General features: G+C 40.6%; 1 protein-coding gene across 8 annotated transcripts in view; it reads left to right on the top strand.

The window, feature by feature from the left end:
* COL11A2 (collagen type XI alpha 2 chain) overlaps window positions 1-20,786 on the top strand; it is a 123,917-nt gene extending 103,131 nt beyond the window's left edge. For all 8 annotated transcript variants that reach the window (XM_063431544.1, XM_063431538.1, XM_063431537.1 and 5 more), the window contains 14 exons: window positions 1,142-1,195; window positions 1,413-1,466; window positions 1,659-1,766; window positions 2,425-2,478; window positions 2,587-2,640; window positions 5,312-5,419; window positions 5,525-5,578; window positions 14,563-14,598; window positions 15,870-15,923; window positions 16,137-16,386; window positions 17,583-17,695; window positions 17,780-17,848; window positions 18,380-18,613; window positions 19,408-20,786. In XM_063431544.1, coding sequence (XP_063287614.1) covers window positions 1,142-1,195; window positions 1,413-1,466; window positions 1,659-1,766; window positions 2,425-2,478; window positions 2,587-2,640; window positions 5,312-5,419; window positions 5,525-5,578; window positions 14,563-14,598; window positions 15,870-15,923; window positions 16,137-16,386; window positions 17,583-17,695; window positions 17,780-17,848; window positions 18,380-18,613; window positions 19,408-19,554 — 1,389 coding nt within the window. In that variant the 3' untranslated portion in view covers window positions 19,555-20,786. The remainder of the gene's footprint in view (window positions 1-1,141; window positions 1,196-1,412; window positions 1,467-1,658; window positions 1,767-2,424; window positions 2,479-2,586; window positions 2,641-5,311; window positions 5,420-5,524; window positions 5,579-14,562; window positions 14,599-15,869; window positions 15,924-16,136; window positions 16,387-17,582; window positions 17,696-17,779; window positions 17,849-18,379; window positions 18,614-19,407) is intronic.
* Window positions 20,787-22,601: the final 1,815 nt, after the last annotated feature.

Here is a 22,601-nt window from a genome sequence, read left to right as displayed (position 1 = left end):
ACTGCGTCTCCCTTGGAGGGTGAGGGGAGTATATAGGTGTTTCCATCTTATATTTTAGATTTTAGCCTCTGTGCCCCCTTCTTACATCCCAGGGATCCCCCTGCCTTTTCCCTGTGTTTGTTTGTAGCATGTGTCAGGTGTCCCTGTGTAGTGCAGGTCATGTGGGTAGTTTGTCTTCTTCCGCGGAGACTCGTCTGTTCTCACCACCTTTTGTCTGTCACATGTCAAATGCCCCTGGGGGTGTCATGTGTCTGTCTTGCCCGCTTGAGCTTGACATGTTTGCCTCCCGTTCACGAACCCTAAGGAAGAGTCCCCATTAAGTGTCCGAAGTGAGCCTCGCCTCCCGTATGTTAGGCGCCCGAAGGAGGAGTGAGATTCCGTGCTGGTATCATTAGTCGGGTTGTCACTATCAGAGTGTCAGCTGAGGATTGAGAGATCGAAAAGGCGGGTGCACCCTACTAGGTAGGGTTGTTAGGTTAGCTCCGCTATACGTACATGAAGGAAGAGATAGAGGGGAGAGGGCTTCAAAGCTGTTTTGGATCATATACTGTCCCTTTCATTTTTTTTTATTTATAAAAATTTAAATTCTAAAAATAAATAAATAAAAAAGAATGGAAAAGCAAAGTAATTGACACAATGTAAAAGGTAACAAATACAGTTGTAAACATGCTAAGATGTAACTAACAGTAGTTGCCATGGGACAATGAAAAATGCTTCAATCGTCAGTGTGTGAATTACAAAAATATTAATAATTTCAAGCAAGCAAAACGTGCCAATTTATACAGTGTAGTGAACGTGATAGACCATAAAGGAGGTGGATGGAATAATTAGGAAAGAATAGCAATGGAAATAAAAGGGACATGGAAGTGAAGTAATACAATTGAAGAGGAAACAAGCTGGAAGTGTCATGTATTGAGCAAATTGTTTGGGGAATAATGGTAGATTGGGTTTTACTTCACTTAACACCCTCTTAGCCATACATTTTTTTTATCCTAGAGGCAGCACTGCTGTATTTTTATTGTGGTCTGTGCGGGTTTATAACTGAAAATATTATAGCCACATTGGACATTTTTTTTGTTTAGCACCATTTGCGACCTGAGAATGAGGAAACACACACCTAAGATATTATTTACTCTTTTAGGGGTCTCCGGGTCCTACTGGAGAGAACGGTCCTCCTGGTCCTCTAGGAAAGCGGGTGAGTGCAGATGAACTAATCAGGAATGAATATCACACTGATCACAGATCACAGATTTCTGTCTACTTCACCATATATTGTTTTCTGTCATATCCAATTCCTTCCATTGGGTTACTGATCATCTTCGTAACATTCTATCATCTCTGCTGACAACATTCTTTATATTGGACCAAAACATGCAGAATATTTGTACAAACAATTTCCTTTCTTTTGATAGGGTCCTGCTGGTCCAGCTGGTCCTGAAGGTCGTCAAGGGGAGAAGGGAGCCAAGGTAAGTTTAGTGACCCCTGTTCCAAGAGCTTAAAATATATATATATATTTTTTTTTTACCACAGTATTGAATAATTAGTTGAACTAACGGGTTTCTTTAGAATTATATGCTCTTGATTTTTAAAACAAGTTACACCCATTGTGGTCTGACTCCCACTTCAACCCCTAGCAGTAACCTTATGTCCTTTTCCAGGGTGAGAATGGTGCTGTTGGCGCTCCTGGTAAGACAGGATCGATAGGACCTCAGGGAACTGCTGGAAAACAAGGATCAGAGGGACTTCGTGGAATTCCAGGAGCCGTGGTGAGTTAATTCATTTATTACATTTTACAGAGTAAGAGAGAAAATATGTTTCATGAAAGTATATGAAGGTTATTCACTAAAGGGAGAATTCAAAGTGAATTTAAGCCAACAATGGCCAAGCTGGACACATAGCTGCCTTGGAGAACTTGCTATTTTGGATTTAACGTTGAAATTTACTTTGGATTCACTTTGAATTCCCTTTAGTATAAAACTCTGCCAGTGGCTATTTGCAATGTGAGAGCAGTAGTCCACGACAAAGGCTTTATATACTGAATTAATAATATGTGACTGGGAAGTTCCACCCAGGGATCCATGCATGATTTCAGAGGATTCTGTGATAGCTGAGCCTTGATCAGAGACTTAGTGACTATAATGGGCACAGGGATTAGTGATTCCTGGAAAACCTTATTCCTTAATAGTATTCTAGGACTGAGAAAATAATGTGACACTGGAAATGTTCACTCCATGTAAGAATGTCACAGAATGTCACAGCAAGACATTCTATTCTGAGACAGACGATAAGTGGATCCTGTTATGTTTGCCTGTGTTCTAATTAGCATGCCATTTTAATGCTGGTCTGACGAAAGACTTACATTGCAATATAGAAACATATATCATACGGTCACAACAAACTCTGATCCTACTTTCTTTGTTGCAGGGAGAGCAAGGTCGTCCTGGATCAACGGGGCAGCCTGGACCCCCTGGACCTGTGGTAAGTGATTGATTTCTTTGAGTGCTTATGTTTGTGTTTATGTGTGTTTGAGTTTATGTCTACATACTATGATCATATTAAGCTAAAATAAATATGTGTGTTTTACAGGGACCCCCTGGATTGCCTGGGTTGAAGGGAGATACAGGAGCCAAAGGAGAGAAGGTAAAACATTCAGATTATTATTATTATTATCATTTATATTATTTATAGAGCGCCGTCAAATTCCGCAGCGCTTTACAATGGGTGGACGAACAGACATGTAGTTGTAACCAGACAAGTTGGACACACAGGAACAGAGGGGTTGAGGGCCCTGCTCAATGAGCTTACATGCTAGAGGGAGTGGGGTAAAATGACACAAAAGGTAAGGATAGTATTAGACTAGTGACAGTTGCAGAAGAGGAATCAGTTGGGAGCTATTAAGAGTTTAATTGATACGCTTTTATGATTTTATAATTAATCAGATTACATTTAATGTAACCTAACATGTAGACCTGGCACATTACATACATGAAGAAAACTTCCTATTATACAAAATAAATATGAAATACAAACTGATCAACAAATAACATCTGAGTGGCACACACTACGCAATGAAACATAGTGTATTATAGAAGATACATATCATAATAAATATATCCCTGCTTGGGATCTTAGTGTCTTGTGACACAGACATATGTTAAGACTGTTTTTGTAGGTTTTATACAAGTCAAAAATTTTGAGTTTCGGATTTTTGCTCTAAGCTGGAGATTGAATTGTCTGTGGGCATAAATATTCATTTATTGCCGTTTTACATATCATATTACATAATAAAAAGGCTGGTGTTATCAAGTCTGGAAAAAAGGCTTGGAGGGGAGAGCTACAAAATTGGAATATAATGTAAACCTCTCATGCATAAAAAGTATGACTAGCAAGGTCACCTTGGAAGTCATATAAAAGTTCAATATTGCAAGCAAATGTATTTATTAAAGAAAATACTTCAATAAATATTGATTCTTTCTCCACCATTCTTCATTTCTTAGCGTGTGGCTGGGCTGCCACCATGTCACTTGGGTAAAAGATAGGCAACCATATACGTAGTTGGTATAACAAACAAAAGAAATCAGGTTGCACCTAATAGAAGCGAAACTTATTTTTACAACACAAACCGATGAAGAAGTCCACAGCTTATGGTTCAGAATTTGTGGTGTTTCACCAAATAATCTTGCTTGTTAGATCATATGAGTTTTGGTCGGTGAGTATATGTGAACAGAAAACAGAAAAAGAAACAACAATGGTGCAATACTTCTTTGTAAGTGGAGACACACAAAACTCAGGTACAGCATTTTCACTCACATGATATGGAGCTTCAGACCAGTTACATTTTCTTAGGCATATAGTGGTACAATCCCCAGCAATGGATTTAGGTGCCATAGGCCATATGGCTGTAATAGTTGTTCCTTGATGAGTATGAAAAATGACAAAAATCAGCTCACAGTATCAGGCGTATGGCGATACAATCCTTGTCCAAGAGATATCTCTTGGTCACTGTTTCTTAGGTAGTGCAGGTGAAACCAAAGGCAAGATAAACAAGAACAAAATATAGTGTTCACTGTTTAACAAAGTATTTCAAAATATGGAAACCATACTCACATTTAGCAGAGCAATGACACTGCTCAATGTTTTCAGTGTAAGTGGCTAATCTCCACCAAGGATTAGATGTCCAAATTCGACAGGAAGGTGCTTCAATCAGGAGTGCCAGGAATTATTTTTTAAAAACACTACAATGCCAAAAATATATCTAGTGGATCCAGTAATGATTAAAACCAAAGCAGCTTTATTGTAAAATAAAAGATAAAACAATCCACAACGCTTTTCTCCTAGAGGCTTTTTCAAGTGGTATTACATTGATGTCTGGCACACAGTTATATAGGGGAAGCTACAAAAAATTTCAAGGTAAATGATGTCATGATCACTTGACTGCGGTTGCGATCACATGACCATTCAGGATAATGATATACATTTGCTGGGAATTCATATAGAACATTGTATAGGAAGTACAAGTGAATAGAATGGTAAAAAAATAATAGGATATAACATATATATAATGGAAAACCAAACTAAAGAAAACATATACGTAATGTTTGACAGAGCGGTAAAAGAAACATGTTTAAAATAGTAAATTATACATTTTAGTAATTTGCTTAACACAATGTATAGATTATTGTCTGTAATGTAGATGGTTTTTACTGGTATATGTGTTTGTAAATACGCAAATTTTACGCATATTAATAATGGTCAATATACTAATTTAACTGATTGGATCTTGGTCTGAATGCAGAGCTGAGAGAATGTCTCTACAATAATTCTATAAACTGGATGAACTAAAAGATGTTTTTCAGATGAATATGAACTAGAAAATGATATGGTCCAAAATTTATGATGATTTAAATCTGGCCATAGTATTTAATATGTGAAAGTAACTTCACGGTTTGGTGTTTTTTTATATTTTTTTATATGCATAAATGTTATTTTTTTAAATGCAAAACTAAGTTTTTAGTTTGAAAGTGTTTTATTTGACTGGGATGTGTATTTCTGGCTGGCTCATTTTGAAGAAGACAAATACAAGTGTGGGCGAGACAAAAACCTAAATCACTTTAGCTTGCTGAAATACTTTATGTGCGAAGTGTAAAGCAATTGCCCAGAGCACCTGACTTGCAAAGACTTCTCATTGAACTGCACTGGAAAGTCTGTAATTGGACAGCCACACAAATCCTGGGCTGCATCTCTTGTATCTGTGGTGTCCCTCCGACTGCCACGTGGTAACATTATTTCTCTTTACGTATTTCTTGTTCAGGGTCATCCTGGACTTATCGGTTTGATTGGACCCGCAGGAGAGCAAGGAGAAAAGGGAGACCGAGGCCTGCCAGGACCACATGGGACAGCGGGACAGAAAGGAGAGACCGTGAGTACCAGATTCCAGAAACAATATACTATGATTATGATACAATGTTATTAAGATACATTGACTGCCATGTTCAGGACTGATCCTTACACTTTCTTCCTACAGGGTATTTCTGGTGTCACAGGTCCCATTGGGCCAGGCGGATCTGCTGGTGTACCCGTAAGTCCCTCATATGGTATTCCACTTGGACAGTAGAATGCATTCCATGTCAGTCCTTGGTTTGCTGATTCCTACTGCAGTCGTCTATCTGTCCATGTACATTACATATTCGTTTTCACATTCTATTGGTCTCAGTTTGCCGTTTCCATGCACATCACCTTTATCCCTCCCCGCATGTCACATAACCCCCCACACCTTCTATTAGCCTTGGTTCCATATCTCCTAGTGCTCCTCCCCTCTCTGTATGCTTTATACCCCCACACCTTCTATTACCCTTGGTTCCATATCTCCTAGTGCTCCTCCCCTCTCTGTATGCTTTATACCCCCGCACATTCTATTAGCCTTGGTTCCATATCTCCTAGTGCTCCTCCCCTCTCTGTATGCTTTATACCCCCACACATTCTATTAGCCTTGGTTCCATATCTCCTAGTGCAACTCCCCTCTCTGTATGCTTTATACCCCCACATTCTATTAGCCTTGGTCCATATCTCCTAGTGCTCCTCCCCTCTCTGTATGCTTTATACCCCCACACCTTCTATTACCCTTGGTTCCATATCTCCTAGTGCTCCTACCCTCTCTGTATGCTTTATACCCCCACACATTCCATTAGCCTTGGTTCCATATCTCCTAGTGCTCCTCCCCTCTCTGCATGCTTTATACCCCCACACCTTCTATTACCCTTGGTTCCATATCTCTTAGTGCTCCTCCCCTCTCTGTATGCTTTATACCCCCACACATTCTATTAGCCTTGGTTCCATATCTCCTAGTGCTCCTCCCCTCTCTGTATGCTTTATACCCCCACACATTATATTAGCCTTGGTTCCATATCTCCTAGTGCTCCTCCCCTCTCTGTATGCTTTATACCCCCACACATTCAATTACCCTTGGTTCCATATCTCCTAGTGCTCCTCCCCTCTCTGTATGTTTTATACCCCCACACATTCTATTACCCTTGGTTCCATATCTCCTGGTGGTCCTCCCCTCTCTGTATGCTTTATACCCCCGCACCTTCTATTAGCCTTGGTTCCGTATCTCCTAGTGCTCCTCCCCTCTCTGTATGCTTTATACCCCCACAGATTCTTTTACCCTTGGTTCCATATCTCCTGGTGGTCCTCCCCTCTCTGTATGCTTTATACCCCCGCACCTTCTATTAGCCTTGGTTCCGTATCTCCTAGTGCTCCTCCCCTCTCTGTATGCTTTATACCCCCACACATTCTATTAGCCTTGGTTCCATATCTCCTAGAGCTCCTCCCCTCTCTGTATGCTTTATATCCCCACACATTCTATTAGCCTTGGTTCCATATCTCCTAGTGCTCCTCCCCTCTCTGTATGCTTTATCCCCCCACACATTCTATTAGTCTTGGTTCCATATCTCCATATCTCCTAGTGCTCCTCCCCTCTCTGTATGCTTTATACCCCCACACATTCTATTAGCCTTGGTTCCATATCTCCTAGTGCTCCTCCCCTCTCTGTATGCTTTATACCCCCAAACATTCTATTAGCCTTGGTTCCATATCTCCTAGTGCTCTTCCCCTCTCTGTATGCTTTATACCCCCACACATTCTATTAGCCTTGGTTCCATATCTCCTAGTGCTCCTCCCCTCTCTGTATGCTTTATACCCCCGCACCTTCTATTAGCCTTGGTTCCATATCTCCTAGTGCTCCTCCCCTCTCTGTATGCTTTATACCCCCGCACCTTCTATTACCCTTGGTTCCATATCTCCTAGTGCTCCTCCCCTCTCTGTATGCTTCATACCCCCACACATTCTATTAGCCTTGGTTCCATATCTCCTAGTGCTCCTCCCCTCTCTGTATGCTTTATACCCCCACACATTCTATTAGCCTTGGTTCCATATCTCCTAGTGCTCCTCCCCTAGCTGTATGCTTTATACCCCCACACATTCTATTAGCCTTGGTTCCATATCTCCTAGTGCTCCTCCCCTATCTGTATGCTTTATACCCCCACACATTCTATTAGCCTTGGTTCCATATATCCTAGTGCTCCTCCCCTCTCTGTATGCTTTATACCCCCACACATTCTATTAGCCTTGGTTCCATATCTCCTAGTGCTCCTCCCCTCTCTGTATGCTTTATACCCCCACACATTCTATTATCCTTGGTTCCATATCTCCTAGTGCTCCTCCCCTCTCTGTATGCTTTATACCCCCAAACATTCTATTAGCCTTGGTTCCGTATCTCCTAGTGCTCCTCTCCTCTCTGTATGCTTTATACCCCCACACCTTCTATTAGCCTTGGTTCCATATCTCCTAGTGCTCCTCCCCTCTCTGTATGCTTTATACCCCCACACATTCTATTAGCCTTGGTTCCATATCTCCTAGTGCTCCTCCCCTCTCTGTATGCTTTATACCCCCACACCTTCTATTAGTCTTGGTTCCGTATCTCCTAGTGCTCCTCTCCTCTCTGTATGCTTTATACCCCCACACATTCTATTAGCCTTGGTTCCATATCTCCTAGTGCTCCTCCTCTCTCTGTATGCTTTATAACCCCACACCTTCTATTAGCCTTGGTTCCATATCTCCTAGTGCTCCTCCCCTCTCTGTATGCTTTATACCCACACCTTCTATTAGCCTTGGTTCCATATCTCCTAGTGCTCCTCCCCTCTCTGTATGCTTTATACCCCCACACATTCTATTAGCCTTGGTTCCATATCTCCTAGTGCTCCTCCCCTCTCTGTATGCTCTATACCCCCACACATTCTATTAGCCTTGGTTCCATATCTCCTAGTGCTCCTCTCCTCTCTGTATGCTTTATACCCCCACACCTTCTATTAGCCTTGGTTCCATATCTCCTAGTGCTCCTCCCCTCTCTGTATGCTTTATACCCCCACACATTCTATTAGCCTTGGTTCCATATCTCCTAGTGCTCCTCCCCTCTCTGTATGCTTTATACCCCCACACCTTCTATTAGTCTTGGTTCCGTATCTCCTAGTGCTCCTCTCCTCTCTGTATGCTTTATACCCCCACACATTCTATTAGCCTTGGTTCCATATCTCCTATTGCTCCTCCCCTCTCTGTATGCTTTATACCCCCGCACCTTCTATTAGCCTTGGTTCCATATCTCCTAGTGCTCCTCCCCTCTCTGTATGCTTTATACCCCCGCACCTTCTATTACCCTTGGTTCCATATCTCCTAGTGCTCCTCCCCTCTCTGTATGCTTCATACCCCCACACATTCTATTAGCCTTGGTTCCATATCTCCTAGTGCTCCTCCCCTCTCTGTATGCTTTATACCCCCACACATTCTATTAGCCTTGGTTCCATATCTCCTAGTGCTCCTCCCCTCTCTGTATGCTTTATAACCCCGCACCTTCTATTAGCCTTGGTTCCATATCTCCTAGTGCTCCTCCCCTCTCTGTATGCTTTATACCCCCGCACCTTCTATTACCCTTGGTTCCATATCTCCTAGTGCTCCTCCCCTCTCTGTATGCTTCATACCCCCACACATTCTATTAGCCTTGGTTCCATATCTCCTAGTGCTCCTCCCCTCTCTGTATGCTTTATACCCCCACACATTCTATTAGCCTTGGTTCCATATCTCCTAGTGCTCCTCCCCTCTCTGTATGCTTTATACCCCCACACATTCTATTAGCCTTGGTTCCATATCTCCTAGTGCTCCTCCCCTATCTGTATGCTTTATACCCCCACACATTCTATTAGCCTTGGTTCCGTATCTCCTAGTGCTCCTCCCTTCTCTGTATGCTTTATACCCCCACACATTCTATTAGCCTTGGTTGCATATCTCCTAGTGCTCCTCCCCTCTCTGTATGCTTTATACCCCCGCACCTTCTATTACCCTTGGTTCCATATCTCCTAGTGCTCCTCCCCTCTCTGTATGTTCTATATCCCCACACATTCTATTACCCTTGGTTCCATATCGCCAAGCACTCCTCCCCTCTCTGTATGCTTTATACCCCCGCACCTTCTATTAGCCTTGGTTCCATATCTCCTAGTGCTCCTACCCTCTCTATATGCTTTATATCCCCAAACATTCTATTAGCCTTGGTTCCATATCTCCTAGTGGTCCTCCCCTATCTGTATGCTTTATACCCCCACACATTCTATTACCCTTGGTTCCATATCTCCTAGTGCTCCTCCCCTCTCTGTATGCTCTATACCCCCACACATTCTATTAGCCTTGGTTCCATATCTCTTAGTGCTCCTCCCCTCTCTGTATGCTTTATACCCCCACACCTTCTATTAGCCTTGGTTCCATATCTCCTAGTGGTCTTCCCCTCTCTGTATGCTTTATACCCCCACACATTCTATTAGCCTTGGTTCCATATCTCCTAGTGGTCCTCCCCTCTCTGTATGCTTTATACCCCCACACATTCTATTAGCCTTGGTTCCATATCTCCTAGTGGTCCTCCCCTCTCTGTATGCTTTATACCCCCACACATTCTATTAGCCTTGGTTCCATATCTCCTAGCACTCCTCCCCTCTCTGTATGCTTTATACCCCCACACATTCTATTAGCCTTGGTTCCATATCTCCTAGTGGTCCTCCCCTCTCTGTATGCTTTATACCCCCACACATTCTATTAGCCTTGGTTCCATATCTCCTAGTGCTCCTCCCCTCTCTGTATGCTTTATCCCCCCACACATTCTATTAGTCTTGGTTCCATATCTCCATATCTCCTAGTGCTCCTCCCCTCTCTGTATGCTTTATACCCCCACACATTCTATTAGCCTTGGTTCCATATCTCCTAGTGCTCCTCCCCTCTCTGTATGCTTTATACCCCCAAACATTCTATTAGCCTTGGTTCCATATCTCCTAGTGCTCTTCCCCTCTCTGTATGCTTTATACCCCCACACATTCTATTAGCCTTGGTTCCATATCTCCTAGTGCTCCTCCCCTCTCTGTATGCTTTATACCCCCGCACCTTCTATTAGCCTTGGTTCCATATCTCCTAGTGCTCCTCCCCTCTCTGTATGCTTTATACCCCCGCACCTTCTATTACCCTTGGTTCCATATCTCCTAGTGCTCCTCCCCTCTCTGTATGCTTCATACCCCCACACATTCTATTAGCCTTGGTTCCATATCTCCTAGTGCTCCTCCCCTCTCTGTATGCTTTATACCCCCACACATTCTATTAGCCTTGGTTCCATATCTCCTAGTGCTCCTCCCCTAGCTGTATGCTTTATACCCCCACACATTCTATTAGCCTTGGTTCCATATCTCCTAGTGCTCCTCCCCTATCTGTATGCTTTATACCCCCACACATTCTATTAGCCTTGGTTCCATATATCCTAGTGCTCCTCCCCTCTCTGTATGCTTTATACTCCCACACATTCTATTAGCCTTGGTTCCATATCTCCTAGTGCTCCTCCCCTCTCTGTATGCTTTATACCCCCACACATTCTATTAGCCTTGGTTCCATATCTCCTAGTGCTCCTCCCCTCTCTGTATGCTTTATACCCCCACACATTCTATTATCCTTGGTTCCATATCTCCTAGTGCTCCTCCCCTCTCTGTATGCTTTATACCCCCAAACATTCTATTAGCCTTGGTTCCGTATCTCCTAGTGCTCCTCTCCTCTCTGTATGCTTTATACCCCCACACCTTCTATTAGCCTTGGTTCCATATCTCCTAGTGCTCCTCCCCTCTCTGTATGCTTTATACCCCCACACATTCTATTAGCCTTGGTTCCATATCTCCTAGTGCTCCTCCCCTCTCTGTATGCTTTATACCCCCACACCTTCTATTAGTCTTGGTTCCGTATCTCCTAGTGCTCCTCTCCTCTCTGTATGCTTTATACCCCCACACATTCTATTAGCCTTGGTTCCATATCTCCTAGTGCTCCTCCTCTCTCTGTATGCTTTATAACCCCACACCTTCTATTAGCCTTGGTTCCATATCTCCTAGTGCTCCTCCCCTCTCTGTATGCTTTATACCCACACCTTCTATTAGCCTTGGTTCCATATCTCCTAGTGCTCCTCCCCTCTCTGTATGCTTTATACCCCCACACATTCTATTAGCCTTGGTTCCATATCTCCTAGTGCTCCTCCCCTCTCTGTATGCTCTATACCCCCACACATTCTATTAGCCTTGGTTCCATATCTCCTAGTGCTCCTCTCCTCTCTGTATGCTTTATACCCCCACACCTTCTATTAGCCTTGGTTCCATATCTCCTAGTGCTCCTCCCCTCTCTGTATGCTTTATACCCCCACACATTCTATTAGCCTTGGTTCCATATCTCCTAGTGCTCCTCCCCTCTCTGTATGCTTTATACCCCCACACCTTCTATTAGTCTTGGTTCCGTATCTCCTAGTGCTCCTCTCCTCTCTGTATGCTTTATACCCCCACACATTCTATTAGCCTTGGTTCCATATCTCCTATTGCTCCTCCCCTCTCTGTATGCTTTATACCCCCGCACCTTCTATTAGCCTTGGTTCCATATCTCCTAGTGCTCCTCCCCTCTCTGTATGCTTTATACCCCCGCACCTTCTATTACCCTTGGTTCCATATCTCCTAGTGCTCCTCCCCTCTCTGTATGCTTCATACCCCCACACATTCTATTAGCCTTGGTTCCATATCTCCTAGTGCTCCTCCCCTCTCTGTATGCTTTATACCCCCACACATTCTATTAGCCTTGGTTCCATATCTCCTAGTGCTCCTCCCCTCTCTGTATGCTTTATAACCCCGCACCTTCTATTAGCCTTGGTTCCATATCTCCTAGTGCTCCTCCCCTCTCTGTATGCTTTATACCCCCGCACCTTCTATTACCCTTGGTTCCATATCTCCTAGTGCTCCTCCCCTCTCTGTATGCTTCATACCCCCACACATTCTATTAGCCTTGGTTCCATATCTCCTAGTGCTCCTCCCCTCTCTGTATGCTTTATACCCCCACACATTCTATTAGCCTTGGTTCCATATCTCCTAGTGCTCCTCCCCTCTCTGTATGCTTTATACCCCCACACATTCTATTAGCCTTGGTTCCATATCTCCTAGTGCTCCTCCCCTATCTGTATGCTTTATACCCCCACACATTCTATTAGCCTTGGTTCCGTATCTCCTAGTGCTCCTCCCTTCTCTGTATGCTTTATACCCCCACACATTCTATTAGCCTTGGTTGCATATCTCCTAGTGCTCCTCCCCTCTCTGTATGCTTTATACCCCCGCACCTTCTATTACCCTTGGTTCCATATCTCCTAGTGCTCCTCCCCTCTCTGTATGTTCTATATCCCCACACATTATATTACCCTTGGTTCCATATCGCCTAGCACTCCTCCCCTCTCTGTATGCTTTATACCCCCGCACCTTCTATTAGCCTTGGTTCCATATCTCCTAGTGCTCCTACCCTCTCTATATGCTTTATATCCCCAAACATTCTATTAGCCTTGGTTCCATATCTCCTAGTGGTCCTCCCCTATCTGTATGCTTTATACCCCCACACATTCTATTACCCTTGGTTCCATATCTCCTAGTGCTCCTCCCCTCTCTGTATGCTCTATACCCCCACACATTCTATTAGCCTTGGTTCCATATCTCTTAGTGCTCCTCCCCTCTCTGTATGCTTTATACCCCCACACCTTCTATTAGCCTTGGTTCCATATCTCCTAGTGGTCTTCCCCTCTCTGTATGCTTTATACCCCCACACATTCTATTAGCCTTGGTTCCATATCTCCTAGTGGTCCTCCCCTCTCTGTATGCTTTATACCCCCACACATTCTATTAGCCTTGGTTCCATATCTCCTAGTGGTCCTCCCCTCTCTGTATGCTTTATACCCCCACACATTCTATTAGCCTTGGTTCCATATCTCCTAGCACTCCTCCCCTCTCTGTATGCTTTATACCCCCACACATTCTATTAGCCTTGGTTCCATATCTCCTAGTGGTCCTCCCCTCTCTGTATGCTTTATACCCCCACACATTCTATTAGCCTTGGTTCCATATCTCCTAGTGCTCCTCCCCTCTCTGTATGCTCTATACCCCCACACATTCTATTAGCCTTGGTTCCATATCTCCTAGTGCTCCTCCCCTCTCTGTATGCTTTATACCCCCACACATTCTATTACCCTTGGTTCCATATCTCCTAGTGCTCCTCCCCTGTCTGTATGCTTTATACCCCCACACCTTCTATTAGCCTTGGTTCCATATCTCCTAGTGCTCCTCCCCTCTCTGTATGCTTTATACCCCCACACATTCTATTAGCCTTGGTTCCATATCTCCTAGTGCTCCTCCCCTCTCTGTATGCTTTATACCCCCACACATTCTATTAGCCTTGGTTCCATATCTCCTAGTGCTCCTCCCCTGTCTGTATGCTTTATACCCCCACACCTTCTATTACCCTTGGTTCCATATCTCCTAGTGCTCCTCCCCTCTCTGTATGCTCTATACCCCCACACATTCTATTAGCCTTGGTTCCATATCTCCTAGTGCTCCTCCCCTCTCTGTATGTTCTATATCCCCACACATTCTATTACCCTTGGTTCCATATCTCCTAGTGCTCCTCCCCTCTCTGTATGCTTTATACCCCCCACAGGACACCAGTCAGTGGCACTTTTGGCATTTACTGAATAAACCTTTATGTGTTTATAATGAGGAGTAATACAGATCCTCACTCTGTAACAATTTGAATGGTTATAATATGAGTAAAATAGTTCTATACTATTTATCCCCTTGAGTAAGTTTACCTCCTAATATGAAGTCTGTTGTACCTTATATGTGGGCAAATATTATGATTTCTCTTTTTATAGCTTGAATGATATTCATTTGACTAATTTTTTTTAAATTCATTTATAAATATCATATCTATTAACATTCTCTGACATAATCCTGTTCCATATCATATAACTGGCCAAAACAATAATCTTTATCACAGAATGTTCATTCATGTATGAAATCTGCCACTAAGTGTGATTCCTCTGTAGATTACTATTCTATCACCCATACACATGCTCTCTGTGTATCAAGCTCAGTACATGTTTGGATCATAGTCATCAATCTGTGATTTATTTCTTTGCAGGGTCCACCAGGTGTAAAGGGAGCCAAAGGAGCTTCAGTGAGTACCTTGTTTCTGTGATGAATTATAACTGCCATAAGTTACCAACTGTGATTTCTAGTTTACTAATATCCATTCTACCTACCTATCCCTGCTCCATTCTACCTACCTATCCCTGCTCCATTGCCCTGTTCAGGCTATGCTGGTTTTATCTGGAGAAGGGCAGATACATAGTTTGATTGAATGTAACAATATAGTGACCAGTAGTGGATTTAGAACTATCCTTAACCTATTCTTCCCAGATCTCCACATCCTTGTTTCCACACAGTTCCTAAAAAACTACTCCCCCCTACCCCTGAGTGTGGAAGTGTGCCGTACTCACAGGGCTTTTTCACTATGCCAAACTTTTTTGATTCTCATGATGAGAATTCTACAACACCGGGTTCAGAATCCAGATTTCCCTGGCAAACCTAGCACTTTACACACTGCAGTGGTAAACACTCATGCCCCTTTGTTATCAGTGTATCCTTAATATTACAGATTTTATATATCTGATTATATATTATGGCATCTATCTTCTTTTCTGTTAATACTAGTATTTGTAATTGAAAATAAACATAAATAATTAAAAGACGGTGCAAGATCTGCATAATAATAGTCAATAAATTCTGAATATATACATATATTTGGCTTTGAGCAAAGAACCCTAACAATGAAAAATAGAAACTTAAAATATCTCAAGGGGTTTATCAAGTCACAGGAAGGTGACATGTTCTATATAAAAAGGGTATCTAGGACGTTATGTAACAAAACAAAGGAAGACTTATCAATGAGTAATGTCTGTAGCATCCTCATTATATTCTTCCTTACATTATAAGTGTATATTCATTGCACATATACAAATAATAATATCAGGATATTTAAACCAAGAAGCATATATTTAGCTTTTGATAGTTTTACATAGTTTCCCAACTCAATGGCACCCATTTTATTGACCTTGGAAGAAATGCAGGATGAATGGGTCTTCCATTTCTCTGGGCCAAACTCCACATTATGTAACTTTCCTGTCTTCAAATTATCCCTAAAATGACTAGGTTAAATGTCAGTAGTAGATGGTCTGTGACAGAAATTGGGCAAGCTGCTTAGAACCTGCTTGAAAGCTTTTTTTTTTTTTTTATCTGTGTGTACTTCTGCTTCCAGAGATGTATCTGAATGACTATTGATGCGTTCTGTCAACAATACATAAGGTCCCTGTTGTGTTGCGAGTTGTCCCAGGTACATTACCTGAGATAACAGTACATGTGTGTAACGCGTTCTTTTCTATCATATAGGGACAAGCTGGACCCAAGGGTCAGAAAGGTTTTCAAGGACCTCCTGGACCTCCGGTGAGTCTTTTAGTTGTGCTTTGTTTCAATTGTTCATGTTTTTTTACCCATGACACTGAGTGCTATTTCTTGTGTTTTTAGATATTTGAGCCTTTTAATAATACTATTTCTGAGCTTGTAAACCATTTTTTCCCCTTGGTACTAGGGCTCCTTTCATTCTATATATCAATGAGCACCCTGTCAAACATACTCTTCTCCATTTGTCCTCTGCAGGGACCACCAGGTGAGGTGATCCAGCCTCTGCCCTTCCAGATGCCAAAGAAGAACAAACGTTCAATTGACGCCAGTCAGTTCATGTCAGACGAACCAGCGGGTGATTACACAGATGGCATGGAAGAGATCTATGGCTCTCTTAATGCCATCAAGAAAGATATTGAACTAATGAAAACACCGTTGGGCACAAAGGAGCATCCGGCTAGGACATGTCAAGACCTGCGTCTAGCTCATCCAGATGTTACTGATGGTGAGTTGTGGCATCTGGCTCAGAATCTAAGATACGGTCTACATGTGGCCCTTTTAAACAGATATAATATTATTGCACATTAAAGGCATACAATGTACAAAATTCAACACAATAGGGGGATGGATAAAGGGTCATCACATTTGTTCACTGAAGATGCACTTGTTTTTTGCTTTTTCGATTTAAAAATTATTTATTTATGTTAGCGTAGCAATGTAATAAAAAGGAAAGTAAACTTGTGGCACAATAAATGTAGGAAGAATATGTTTCTGATGGAAGATAATTCTAAGTGAAATATCCCTGGTTTGTCAAGGTTCATTTTATAATGTGAGATATATAAAGCAAAGATATCAAGTAGAGTGGGGACAGAGCAACAGTTAGTCAAGGAAAATGACATCATTTGGGTACGCTCAGATATTTGTTTTTTAATGACATTAGATATAAAAATGGCAATATTATTATGCCATTTGTTTGTGTGAAATAGCCAATGACTGTGTGCATGATGGAGAAAGTTAGGAATGCCCTTCCAGTAGTGAATTGTAGGTACGATAGGTGAAAATGAAAGACAGAATTGGACAGCAGAGTTCTAAATAACTAAGTATGTGTTTCGACATTTAGCACACTGGTTGTGTATTAAAACTGACATGCCGGGTTCAGCATACTATCTTACTGGATTGCATGTTTAACTGGAAGCAACAGAATACTCACTTTTACCAAATTACAAACCTAATTTTTTCTTCTGTATAATCGGTATCATATAAATCAATCAAATGGAGTAATCTTGCTGTGACCCCATGATTATGCATATATTTAAACAACCACGCTATAGTTTGTGCTACTATTTTTAGATTTTTTTCTACATCAGTTTGGATTGAATGAACACAATTTTCAGTGTGAATGAGAAGATTTGGTGGGTAAATGGGCAAATCATCAGGTCGAATATGTCTTTATTGAATAGATCTCTCTAAAAGATGAGGTTATCTTAGGGTGAAGGATAAGATAAGAGGATAAGAGATAACTCAATAGGCAGACTATCGGGGTGAATGGCAGATTCTTAGTGTAAATGGGCAGAATCGCATTGTGAATGGGAAGACCCTCAAGGTTTTTGAGTTGATCCTCAGGATAAATAGGCAGATTCCCAGTGGTAAAGAGTAGATTCTCAGTCAGGTGAAATGACACCTATGCCTTCTTCCTCCCAGGTGAATACTGGATTGATCCCAATCAAGGTTGCACACGAGACTCCTTTAAGGTCTTCTGTAACTTTACATCAGGAGGAGAAACCTGTATCTACCCCAACAAAGACATAGAGAAGGTGAGGACCGGAGAGGGAGATTGCATCTCAGTGACATGTAGATAAAAGGACCAGGTATTCTAACTCTGATCTTGTCTCACACAGGTAAAGATGTCAACCTGGAGCTCAGAAAAGAAAGAGACCTGGTACAGCAAATTCAGGAGTGGCAGAAAGGTGAGGTGATAAGACATACTGGGCCACACTGGGCACAGTTGGAGGCATTAAAACAGGAATTCTCAGAGATGGGGAAAAATATTGCTACTTCATATATGGTTGTTTATTTAAACACAGTAATAATATGATTAAAAAATTCCTAAAATCAGAAGGTGCTACAATCACCTTTGTGGGCCAAACCACCACAAATAAAACTAATGATAAAATAAAATATATTTTATCAATGGTTGTTTATTTGCCTCTGTTGTGTTTCGGTCACTTGTCCATGTTATTAGTTTTCACTCAAACATCAAGTGTACTTGTATCTCCTGTGAAAAATTCTGAAAACTCTTACTAATGTCTTACCATTTACTTGTTCGTTCATTCTTTCATTCATTCATATTTCTAACAATTCCATATTATTTTAATATTTATAAACTTCATTATCTATAAATCCTTCCAACCAGTCTTTCACTCACACCTACTTTTATTTTCCTAAAACCTTCAAATATTTGCCCTTGTTTTCTAATCATCCTGTCCTTCTACACACAGTTCTCATATGTCGATTCGGAGGGTATCCCCATTGGTGTGGTGCAGTTGACCTTCTTACGACTTCTGAGTGTCTCTGCCCATCAGAACTTTACATATCATTGTCACCGCTCTGCTGCCTGGCACCTTACCTCCACCAATAGTTACCAAAAGGCTCTGCACTTTATGGGTTCAAATGAAGAGGATCTCTCCTTCCACAATAGCCCCTACATTAAGGCTCTGAGAGACGGTTGTGCGGTAAGTTAAATGGAGCAGATTGAGGTCACATTCATAGTGGGATGGAAGAATTCTTAGTTCCTGATTACAGAATCATGTGTTCATTACATTTGTATAGGATTCCAGCTCACAGGCAAATACCAGAAAGTGGTAGTGTACTTACAAACCATTTTGTTTACAGTGATTATATAATATAATTTTGTATTAATTACATGAATTTCAGAAGTGTGGGGAAACTATGAAACAAGGTTAAAAAAAGGAAAAGGAAAGCAAGATGAGGACATTGCTCACAAAAACTTATATAAAATATTTTGTTTTCTCAAATGCTATATTTGTACTTTTAGTAAAACATTTATTATTAAGGCTATTTTCTTTGCCGACAAAAAAATACAAGTCAAACATAGGTTTTAACTAAGCTATGTGTCTTTCTAAGGATTCCCATTAGTTCTGACATGTGTTTTATAGCAGTGTGTGGTACTTAACATTAAAACCTACAATATTACCATTCCTTTCCCCATGGGGCAAATTAACACCTGCTTTATAGTATTTTTTATTTTTTTAATTTTTACTTATTTACGTATTATTTCATTTATCCAATAATGAAACTTTTAAAATTTGCATTATATGTTTTCTGCTTTTCAGTACTGAATTTTAGATAAACAGCTAAAACTGTTAGGACTGAGGAACTTGTGAATTCTGAACTGTCTAGATATGATTTGTGATTTGCTTAAAAAAATAAATAAATTAAGAATATTCAGCCATATGGTAGTTAAAACGCAATACTGATTGTTTATCAATATTTTCCAACTCTACAGACGAGGAAAGGTACAGACAAGACTGTGTTGGAAGTCCACACTCCACGCGTGGAGCAGCTACCTTTGATGGATGCCATGTTCATGGACTTTGGAGAAACCAACCAGAAATTTGGCTTCGAAGTGGGACCTGTATGTTTTCTGGGTTGAGGCCAATCAAAAATAACAAACACCTCCCGTACAATTCTTCCCCCTTCTGAAATAAAAAGGAGAAGCCCCATTCCCTTTATTCCTATACACCAGTATTCAAGAAACTCAACTGATGAGGACCAGAAAATATCAATCCCATCACGATGGAACAAGAGGCCCAAAGTCAACATGTGACTATAACCTTCAATTTGGGTGGCTCCTCAGATGACCAAAGAAAGATTTTATGATAGACTCTTAGCTAGAATTATTTGAGGCTTTTTTTAAACCCATCATTCTCACCCAGGAAAGAGAAAAAATGGGGTCCACTTCCCATAGCCTTTTAAATTTACACACAATGAGGACACTGTAAGCCACTTTTTTCACGTCCATAGAGAGCTTTATCTATCGTTAAACCTTTTCCTTGAGCTCTTCTGTGTCAGATATGTAAAAAGAAAACAAACAAGCGCCTAAAAAAAGGACTCTATTTTTTTTTCTTCTTCTGTGGATAAATGAAAGTTTTAAATAGTATTTAAAAAATAATAATAAAATTTGTAATGAATTCCCCTTCTCCCTTGCACGCAGAACTCGGGATAGAAAATGTTAATATGTCCTGTTGAGCTGATGGGAAAAAAAGTCTGTGAACAAAATTTCACTATGGTGCTTACAGATAAAGCTTACTATTTGACCAAGGAGATAAAAAAACCCTCACAGGTGCTCAGAGAATTACTGTGTAATGTTTGTAAGTATTTTTTGTATTGTAATATATAATCTATAATTTTGCTGCTTTTTTATTTTTGTTCCTGTTTTTGCGCATGTCCATACACCTCTACATGTCTTGGCTCTCAACCCCATGTCTGACCCTCTGTCGCTCCCCTTCTTCTAATCTGTTACCATCAGTTCCCAGCCTCCAGCCTGCTCAAAGTCTACTGTTTCCTCCTCTTTTATTTAAATAAATGATGTGCAAAAGGTGAATCCCACAGAGGAATAAAATGGCTACAGGATGGGTGCTTTCTTTTTATGTTTTAGCAGACACAATTTTTCAAGTTCAATTAAAGAAAGCAGAAGGGAAGATTTGGGGAATTAGAATAACTAAGCTTCTTTGTTCATTAAATTGCTTTATAGGTTTGAATCTATTTCTTAACCTTCAAAGGAATTTGCTTTTGACATTGTACAAATATTCTGCATAAAGAAAAAAAAAAGAGATCTGTATATGGTAAAATGGTTTGTGATAAATTGTCCCCAAACTTTTTCTAGATACGAGAGACTTTATTTGTTTTTCCCAAACGATAAGCCGGGTGTAAAAATACATTACCATATTGTCTTAAAAAGGAACACCACAAGAAACACATTAGATTACTATTCTTTCAGTGGAATTTATTTTGTATATATATTTGTAGGTCTCAACACATTTCTCGACACATTAAATAATTACTTAATAATCAGGCAATGCAATTTACCCCACGATAGTAATGCAAAACCGAAAAACAAATTTTTGTTGATCAAGATAGTCATCATCAAAGTGGTTATATTGTGTCAGACTGGTACAAAAAAAAGAATATAACGTGGTTTAGCAAATTGTTAATATGGTTACATTACATACACTACAACATTTATATATTTCTTTATTCAAAAAAATAACATTTTTTTTTCTTTACGGGCAGGTCCAATCTAAGCAATTAAATGTAATCTTAGTACTGGCATATTACAAATTTGTTAGTAAAACCCATCGAAGTGAAGTTACAGGTATAACCACCTTGTCATTGGCAGTAGGGGAACCATACCACCTATATATTCACGAAAACATTTCATTTTGGGCTGCAATTTGTAGATTATAAACAGCAGTCTGAGGCCTCTATTTCAGCTAATTCGACCCCTAGGAATGCCTTTTTTAAACGATTCCATGAATAATTATAAACATTATCACAACGAGTAGTGTCGGTCCATTAACCTACTGAATTTCGAGATGCTCTGTGAAATCCTGAATTAAAAATGGTAAAATGTAAAGCACACAAACACATGCACAAACTTTTCAGCTGCTATTTATCTAGTAAAAAAAATCTATCCCTTAAGGAATGAGGTAGCTTTAGAAGTTTTTAATAAAGCTATGACAGTGGACTCTGAAGAATGGTTGCAAAGTGGTAAGACTTTAAAAAAAATAATTATATAATTATGGTGAACATCGCTTGTGTTACATATCTCAGCTTATTCATTTACTTTGAAAATGGTTAACACTCACAGGAAATTGGGAATTGTTCTTAGAACATCACTCTAGGTGTCTGAAGGAAGCTGATTCCTTGATTTCCAGGGAGCTGTCCAACATTCTGTTCCTGGTCCTGGAATCTGTCTCTTGCTTGCTCTCATGGAACGAAGACACCGGAAGTATTGAGTACATCACATTATAAAGTGCAGTGTAACATGTTTCTGTCACGGATAAATCATCCTTTAATTATGTTTAGGAAAACCCAAATCAATTCAAGCACTTGGAGAAGCAATAAGGCACACAACACATGATACAGAAAAGTGGAAAACACCTTCAAATAAGCATATAATTGATACAACCTGGAGAATATATCCAGAATATGAATATTCTATATAGGAATATAGTGAAATCTGAAATAGTAAAAAATATATATCATAGCGTTATACAGTAAAGTATAATAATGGGAATGTGAAGCAAGTATTAAACTCACAAACGAAAATGCAAATCAGGCCTCTCACCCCCCTGGGATATATGTGATATAGGTCTTGATAGTAGATCCAATTGGAAGTGTGTCTTTAGAGAGATGGATAAAAAGAGCCATACATGGTGAAGTATGTATAAAAAAGTACAAAAAGTATTTATTGGAAACACTTACAGACATAAAATAGTAGTGGGCATGTCTCCACTCTCAGTGGAACTGGATAGCAGTATGGAAGCTGAAGGCCCAAATCCAATTCAAGTAGTAGAGAGCAGGAACAATAAATGGACATCAATAAAAATTACAATAAAATAAAATATAAACATAAAGTCCAAAATATCCAACGCGTTTCGTCCAGGTATATGAGGGACTTCTTCAGGGATATGTAGA

Source organism: Pelobates fuscus, chromosome 9 (genome assembly GCF_036172605.1).
Source record: "Pelobates fuscus isolate aPelFus1 chromosome 9, aPelFus1.pri, whole genome shotgun sequence".
NCBI classification, from domain to species: Eukaryota; Metazoa; Chordata; class Amphibia; order Anura; family Pelobatidae; genus Pelobates; species Pelobates fuscus.
Note: the sequence above shows the minus strand (reverse complement) of the source record. Positions and strands in the feature narration are given on the sequence as shown.